Here is an 8,750-nt window from a genome sequence, read left to right as displayed (position 1 = left end):
ATCTTTAAACTTTTAAATATTCCAATTTCATCCTCAACCTATAACCTTCATTCTAAATTGGTCCTCAAACTTTTAAATATTACAATTTCATCTCCAAATTCATCCAAATATGTAATTGGTTTTAATCATAATTTAATCTAAACTTTTTTTCAAACATATAATAATATAGTTTGACCTACTGATTTTATTAACATGGAATGTGATTAGTATATACATATAATTTAAGATGAAAAATGAAATGTTGAAAAAGTTTGGGGACTAGTTTAAAATGAAGGATATAATTTGGGGATGAAGCTAAAATGTTAGTTTTGGGATGAACATTAGAATGATAATCATAATTTAGGGATGGAATTTAAATATTTAGAAGTTTATAAACTAATTTAAAAAGAAAATTGCAGTTTAAAGGATGTATGATGTAATTAACTCTAATTTTAATAAATATATATACACAAACATTAAATTATACATGTATAACCAACTGACTTGTCTAGTGGGATGATGTCCTAGATTCCTTAAGTAAGGTTAGGGGTTCGAATCTTGATGTTTGCGAATGGAGCAAACTGAGTTGGGAGGGTTGTCATCGCTTCTGTAGTACCAATCCGGATTAGTCGATTAATAGATCAAATACACGTGGTTATACAAAAAAATAAAAAATATACATGTCTAAAAAGTCAATTATTATTTAAAATGTGATATATATTTGAGTAAACTAATACAAGGGATTAGGGGTGTTTAATTAGGAATGTTGGTTAACGGATTGAATCAAATAATCTAAAATTTATTAATTGATTTTTTTCTTTAATAGTTAATTGAACTAATCTTTCTTTGAAAAATTTAACCGAAACAAATAAAGCTTAGTTAATTCGATTGATTTTTAAATTAATCAAAATTTATAAATAATATATATTATATATTAAATATTTTTAGTTAATTTGGTCAGACAATACGATTAAAACCAACGTTTGAACATCCATGAGACTAAATAATATACAAATAATGTAATAAATATTTAATATTTTTGGTTAATCGATTAATTTTGTTAATTATTTAACTCATAACATAATTAATCGATAATTGAAGTTTAAAAAATTATTAATCATTAATCGATAAAATCTAAAATTAACTCATCAATTAACCAAAAAAAACTTTGACTGAATTGATCATTTCAGTTAAAACCAAAGTTTAAACACACTACATGGGAAAACGACACAAAATCACTAAAAATGACAGAGATTATAACCTATTAAAATCTTTTAAGTATAGTGATATTTAAATTATTTTTAATTTAATATTAATTAAATACAATTTTATTTTTCATAACTTTTAAAATTAATATTTAATAAAATATCATTCTTCAAATATATATATTAATCCTTCCAATTTTTAATTCTATGTCTGTCCCTACTAATACTTTTGATTTCGTCCATTCTTATACGGGTTGTGAAGTATGGGATTTAAATTGTTTTGTTCACGTTTTAATTATAAATTATCTACCAATATATATTAATTTAAGTGGTAAGTAATTTGATATAACTTAAGTAAGATATCGAGTTCGAGTTATTGTGTATGCAGAAAATACTTGCTGGGAGATTCACCTACTAAAATCAAGTGTAAGACACGAATCGATCTGAATTAATCAAAACAAAATCTTAGAATCGAAATGACAAAAAAATATAAATATAACCTATCTCAAAGGAGAACCTGTGAACTTTGAATGCCAACTATCAACTATAAATTTATTACAATGGACCTGCATTTTACGTAAAGTCCCAGCCCACTTACCTCCATCTCAAGTAGAATCACTATTCTTTTTTTATTTTAGAAAATTAAATTAAACTAGTTATTTGCATCAAAATAAAAACATATCATGTCAACGAACTCAATTATTATAATAAATCTAATAATTATTATTTAATGTACTGGTGGTGAATAATTTTGTTGCCTATTCCCTATCCATTTAGAAAACCTTTTTTTTCACTCAGTTTTGTGGGGTGCAATTGTATTAAATTGTAACTTCAAAATTGTAAGGGGATTAAAGCACAATTTTCCCATTTGGGACGCCCCCGACTCTGCCCAACTCACAATCTCACGAGTCAATACAATCTTTTGACCATTTTTATTTAATTTAATTTTTTAGATAACTTAAGTGAAATTAAAAAGAACATGTTATATTGATCATTATATCACTTGCCTTTCTCGATTAGGGTTTTCTTTAACCTAAGTTTTTTTTCACTTATTCTGTGTCGCCTTATTTATTTTAATTTTTGTTTAATTAATGATATATTAATTTTTGTTTAATTAATGATATATTAATTTTAATAGTAGTTGTCGATCGTAAGTGATTATTTTTATTTTTTATTTTTAATACTATGTTTTTTGTTTTCTTTTTTGTTATTGATTTTTTTAATAAAAAATTTGAATAAGAATCTTTATTTTCGTGACACGTTTTTTTCCTGCTCTTGTAGCACAGTTGTTTTGGTAATCGAATAAAGACCGTCACAATATTTAGTTTCTAATTGTTTTTCGATGATCCATGATAAAAAGTTATTTGTTGATATAATCAGAATTGTGTAGTCAAAAAAATATACCTGATAATTTAGTTTGGTTACCATTATTTTATCACTTCATAAAATATTTCATTCGATAGAAACAAAGAGTTTTTTATAAAAGTTAATCAACTCTTTAAATAAAAGACATTATTCTTAGGGGAATGTTTTGTTTCTCTTTATACATTTATGTTTAATATTTTTAGTAATTACTGTTTCATTTTCTCTATATTTTTAAATACGTTATAATTCTAATATATTCCATTAAATTGATTAATTAAATTGATTTGTTATTGTTAAAATAAAATCTAAAGATTTAATTAAGTGCTAAAAGTTTTAGAATCATTTTATTTCGAAAATTTGAGGGCATCTGGAGCCCATTTTATTTTCCATTCAAGAAAGATTTCAGTTTGCAGAGAGAGTTGAAGCCAAACGACCGCGAACGACGCCGTTTCTATGTTAAGAAATCGGCAAGTCGTTTTGATTGAAGTCCCGAAACGCCTGCTCCGGCCTCGCTCGTTCCTTCCAGAGTCCAGACCCAGTTGCAGGCTTGTATCTCGCTGCCTCTCTCTGAGTGATTTTGTTTAGGTTTCGATTCGATCGGATTGTAGAAGATGAGAGTACATTTCATTTTCATTCTTATTCTCTTCTTCATTGCTTTAGTTCTTCCATCATCTTCTTCTGCTCCCAAAGACCCATTTCTCGGAATTTCTCCCCAAGGTCTTTCCATCTTTCTTTCAATATTCAAATCAATTTGTTGATTCTTGTAATTATGCTCTGAGTTGACACTATCTGTTACCAATGATATTTAGATGAGAAGTACTACAAGTCATCATCGGATAGAATTAGCTGCAAAGATGGATCCAAGAAATTCTCCAAATCTCAGCTCAATGATGATTTCTGCGACTGCCATGACGGCACCGATGAGCCTGGTATTCTCTCCCTTCGGTTTTCCTTTTTGTTTTAATGGGTATTTATGCTATGGGGCATCTCGTTATTAACTCTCATTTGATGTCTTAGGTACATCGGCCTGCCCGGCTGCAAAGTTCTATTGTAAAAACGCTGGACACATTCCGCAACTCTTGTTTTCTTCGAGAGTGAATGATGGTGTTTGTGGTAAGTGTTCTTACTCTGTTCTAACCTCACTGCATTTCCATGGAAATGGCGGGTATTTGATCCTCGCATACTCTCTGTTTATATTGAACTGCTCTTCACTGGTTTCGAATACCCAGATTGTTGTGATGGGAGTGACGAGTATGATGGTAAAGTGAAGTGCCCCAATACGTGTTGGGAAGATGGCAAAGTGGCTAGAGATAGGTTGGTCAAGAAAATTGCTATATATAAGGAAGGGGCTACTCTGCGAAAGGTGGAAATTGAAAAGGCTAAATTAACCATAGCCAAAGATGCAGCTGAACTAACAAAGCTTAAAAATGAGGAGAAGATATTGAAGGGCCGTGTAAAGAGCTTAAAGGTAACACTTTATTCTGAAGATTACGTGATGTTCATCCTATTTTCATTGTGATTGTACCAATGTTGTACTTTCATCTAACTCAATAGGTATTTGTTATGACTTCAAAGCACTGTTGTTATCTAATCTAGTCATTATGCAGGTGTAGCAGAAAAAGACTTCCCATTTTGTTTCATAAACTGACCAATGGATTTGTTTTTTTAAAAAGAATAAAAAGAAGAAAGCGGCTGACTAACTTATAGTCTCTTTGCCCTTCCATTTTATGACAAATTCCTTTGTTCAAAATACATTATCCATTCTTTATATGTGATTTCCCCCCCTTCTTTGTTATTTTTCGTTACAAATATGGTGCTAATGCATTGAAAAGAAAAATGTTTAGGAGATTTTCTTTCTTCATTATGATTTATTATTCATTTTCACTATTGGCTAGTTTATTGTACACACTAAAGTTTCTTCTATGCTTTGTTATTTGATTTGTTGTGATTACTCTCTATATAGAAATGAAGTATCCCTTTGGCATAAAGCCAAGTAGAATTTTATTGAACTTAATTCTAAGCCAGGTATCAAGAATTCACAATACAATTTTCAGCATTAGATATTTTATTTTTCCGTATAGTACCCATATTGCGTATACATGGGCTTCAAATGATCAAATTTTCATCCAATGTTGTTATAAAGATTGACCTAAGGGTCCATTTTCTTTATCTTTTACTTGTGCAGAACGTAAAGAACAGATAGAGAAAGCAGAGGAGAAAGCAAGGTTGCAGAAAGAGAAGGAAGAAAAAGAAAAAAGAGAAGCAGAGGAAGCGTCAAAGGAAAAAGGGAAAGCTGATGAGGAAGAAACTAGCAGTGAAAACAAACCCACAGAAAGTAAACTTGATGATATAATTGGTAATGTGGAGGATTCTTCTTCAAATGAGGTCAGACTGGTTGTTTTAATTGTCCCTTTAGGTGTCACATTGAACATTTTGTTTCTTCTGGTTGTGATTTTATTGTCTGTCACTATCATCCCTTTGGCAGGCTGTCAAAGGAGAACACAGTGATGCTGATCTGGCAGCAGAAGTTGAAAATAGTTCTTCTTCCAAAATTGAAGTCGCTCCAGTTGGTATGGTAGAGGAGGTAAGCTGAGACATTATAATGGCCTATTCTTCCTCATAGAATCTCCAAATGTTTGTCTACCATAGTTCTATGCTGGACCATGACGCAATTGAACTTTCTTATGTAGCATGTCTTGGAAAATAAGCATGAAATTGCTTCACCAACACACACAGATGTTTCTTCTGTTGCAAGTGAAATTGCTCATGATGCTGGAAGCAAAATATCACCTGATGGAGACAAGAAAGCAGTAAGTTTCTTTACTCACCATATTTCCCTGTTCTGAAGAAGCTTCTATATGATGCCATGCTATAATTTGATAAAGAAATTGTTATCAAATTGGACTAGGGAGATAAGCTCCATTAAGTTGCTCTTTGGAAATAAGATGTTGAAAAATGTTGCTGGACAAGTTTGGTAGAATAGCTAATTTAACCCAATGATCATGGTTACACTGATTAAAAAATATAACAAAATGTATTATAATAAAGAAATTAAGGTCTCATGAATAGCTTAGAAAGAAGAAAGAGATCAAATCATGAAGTAAGGTTTTAACAAAGGAAAAATACTTTGTCCCTCTCCTTCATCACTCCTGATGTGGCAATAATCTTTTTGTGACTTGCCAATGAATTTATAGATCCCACAGTTGAATTTGTCCAGTAACTATCTGCCGTGTCATGGAGTACAATTATTTGAGACAAAACTGGTGGGGCAAGTAGCCTGGTTCTTCAAAGAAAGGTTTATGGAAAGAGGTTAAGCTGGTGCTTTTGGTTTTAATTATCAAACTTTATCCTGCATTGACGTAAAGCTATCTCTTTTCTGGTTTTGTATTCTCTTGGAACAACTTCAGTAATTTTCTGTTATGAGGTATAAGAAAGGGTATGTAAATGAAAGGGAAAAAGGAACCTTTGGTTGTATTCTATTTGCAGCTTTAAATGTATGAAGCTTTTACTTTATTACATTCTACTCCATTTGGGTATATTTTTATGAACAAGAAACAGCACAAATATTTTGTCATGCGTGGCTTGATAAGTTTCTTGTATCTCATCTTTGTTTGTCTATATTATTGCAGGAGAGTGAAGCATCATCTGAAATTTCTGAGGGATTGTCGAGGGAAGAGCTAGGTCGCATTGTTGCTTCCCGTTGGACTGGGGATAGTACCGAGAATCAAGGTAGCAAAAAAGATCAAGCCAATGACAGCCATGAAGAGATGCCCAAGGACACACATGATGAGCAATATGATCACTATGCTTCCGATGCTGATGAAGCCACCGGAAAATATGATAATATAGATGATGAACTAGATGAAAGTTATGAAGAGGAGAGTCATGATGACACGACTCCATACAACTATGATGAACCTGACTTGTCAGGTGTGCTGTTCTTTTCCAGTCGATATTTCATTTTAAGCTGGGCAAATTCAATCCCTAGGCTTAATTACTTTTATTTATGTTGTTAGATACAACTTCCTCGTATAACTCATCTTGGTTGGAGAAGATACAGCAAACATTTTGGAACATTCTAAAGACCTTTAATTTGTTTCAAACTCCAGTGAACATATCAGGTATATTCTGAAGAATCTGAACTCCTACTGCTGTTTACTGAAAATTTAAGTGAGTGTATGAAATGAGAAAGCCATTCTGTCTTGTTCAGAGGCTGCTAGTGTATGCAAGGAATACGATGAATCCAGTGCCAAGTTATCTAAAATACAATCAAGGATATCAAGTTTGACACAAAAGCTAAAACATGATTTTGGTATGTAATATATTGTTTCAATGTCTAAGCAGTGAACATTGAATTTGTTGCTTTGGCCTCTAGAAACTGAACTTCGGTTTAAAATTACAGGACCTGAGAAGGAGTTCTATGCATTCTATGGTCACTGTTTTGAGATCAAGCAGAATAAGTTGCGATCTTGTTGTAGTAGTTTGTTTAGTTATTACTTACTCTGTAATATAGATTGTATTTCCATTTGTTTCACCTTTAACGACTTAAGACTTTTGGCTTCAGGTATGTTTACAAAGTTTGTCCATACAAACAAGCTTCTCAGGAAGAGGGCTACACAACAACTCGTTTGGGGTAGGTTTATTGCAGTTATGTTCTCTCTTTGATTGGATCCTTCTTGTCCTTTCTGCACAGTGAAAACTTGTGATGTCATTTGAATGATAATGGGGATAGGATATGTTACCTGAAATCTTTCTTAATTTTGAGATCAACAATTATTTAATTCTTGCCGATGGAAAATTGTTTAGAGTTGGATATCTTAGCTTTCCAATCAACCATTATTTGGAGAAACTTTGGACTATTCGTCCATGTTTGTTGTATATGCTTTGGAGAACACATGTCCAACATGTAATAAACATGGGAGTGGTGGTCCATCCCCTTTGAGATATATGGAAAAAAAGAAAGATGAACTTATCTGTATCGGGCACGTATTGAACATCCTCGTATATTTTAGATATTTTCTTTGTATTTTCTATTGTAATATGCTTTCGCCCCTAACATAAAATCCTGCATCCGTCTCTGCCTTTGAACTTGAGTTACATAGGACTATATAATCAAGGAGTAATATGCTTCTTTGTTGCATTCATGGATGGAGGCTTGTAGGTTTTTAAGCCTTTGAGCATGTGGATTTTCTTCAAACTGAATATTTATAATTTTCCTATCCATATGTTATTACTAGGAGTTGGGACAAATTCGAGAACTCATACAGGATGATGGTATTTTCTAATGGAGATGGGTGCTGGAATGGCCCTGATAGAAGTATGAAGGTACTGTTGCGTTATGTGATTTCATGTCCTGGTTTGTTGTTACTAGAGGAACTCATCTCCACAAGTATTTCTTCGACTAAGTGGGCTGTTCAATTTCGAAATGGTTGTCTTTAAATTTTATTGTAGACTTCTGCCGGAGTGAGTTTTGGGTTAAACAAAAATAATGAATAATATTGTTATTCTACACACGTTCTTCATCCTTCCAGGTGAAATTGAGATGCGGTTTGAAAAATGAGATAACTAATGTCAATGAACCCAGCCGTTGCGAGTAAGATTCTCTCTCTCTCTCTCTCTCTCTGTTGCCCGTGCATGCATGGTCGTGTCTTCGTCCTAACACTTGGTTTGTACGGCAGATACGTAGCTTCACTGTCTACCCCGGCTGTTTGCGTGGAAGATAAGCTAAAGGTAATCTGCCGATACGACAATGAATTTATTGATGTCAGTTCTGCTCTGTAATTTCTAAAAAGGTCGGCAAATCTTATTTGTGTTAGGAGTTGCAACATAAACTAGATGTGATGAACCAAGAACAATCTCAGGGACATGATGAACTTTGACCAGCCTCGATACTAATTTTGACATGCCATCCGCTCGGATAGAAGATGTTGAGGAAATGCGAAATGTTGCCTTTTTTTGAACTGGTAGAGTAAAGGATCTCAAGCATTATGGATATTGAACGATTAAACATGATCGATTTCATGTCCTCTTATACATTACATCAACAACAATGCTAAATCGAGTTAAACTCAAATCAAATATTTGTTATTTTTAAAAGTGAAATGAGCATATATGATTTACTGTGAATGGGACAATTTTATTTATGATTGAAAACACAACCTCATTGGAAATTTTAAAATATATTTAATGATTTAAGTATAA

General features: G+C 32.3%; 1 protein-coding gene across 1 annotated transcript; it reads left to right on the top strand.

The window, feature by feature from the left end:
* Positions 1-2,994: 2,994 nt before the first annotated feature.
* LOC120117567 (glucosidase 2 subunit beta-like) lies at positions 2,995-8,488 on the top strand. The gene is made up of 17 exons (XM_039137829.1): positions 2,995-3,266; positions 3,359-3,478; positions 3,567-3,662; positions 3,779-4,017; position 4,704; positions 4,735-4,934; positions 5,035-5,133; positions 5,240-5,359; positions 6,179-6,479; positions 6,566-6,670; positions 6,760-6,861; positions 6,952-7,009; positions 7,114-7,182; positions 7,787-7,874; positions 8,081-8,142; positions 8,228-8,279; positions 8,366-8,488. Exons 1-17 carry the CDS (start codon positions 3,161-3,163, stop codon positions 8,426-8,428), a joined length of 1,881 nt encoding a protein of 626 aa, XP_038993760.1. The 5' UTR covers positions 2,995-3,160; the 3' UTR covers positions 8,429-8,488.
* Positions 8,489-8,750: the final 262 nt, after the last annotated feature.

The sequence above is a fragment of the Hibiscus syriacus genome, unplaced genomic scaffold (assembly GCF_006381635.1).
Source record: "Hibiscus syriacus cultivar Baekdansim isolate YM2019G1 unplaced genomic scaffold, ASM638163v2 tig00110321_pilon, whole genome shotgun sequence".
Taxonomy (NCBI): domain Eukaryota; kingdom Viridiplantae; phylum Streptophyta; class Magnoliopsida; order Malvales; family Malvaceae; genus Hibiscus; species Hibiscus syriacus.
Note: the sequence above shows the minus strand (reverse complement) of the source record. Positions and strands in the feature narration are given on the sequence as shown.

Excerpts from the sequence above, each read along its gene's own strand:
- LOC120117567 (XM_039137829.1), top strand. The coding sequence starts at position 3,161 with ATGAGAGTACATTTCATTTTCATTCTTATTCTCTTCTTCATTGCTTTA. Across the intron at positions 5,360-6,178 it reads CTGATGGAGACAAGAAAGCA|GAGAGTGAAGCATCATCTGA; the intron begins GTAAGTTTCTTT and ends ATATTATTGCAG. Across the intron at positions 7,183-7,786 it reads TACACAACAACTCGTTTGGG|GAGTTGGGACAAATTCGAGA; the intron begins GTAGGTTTATTG and ends TGTTATTACTAG.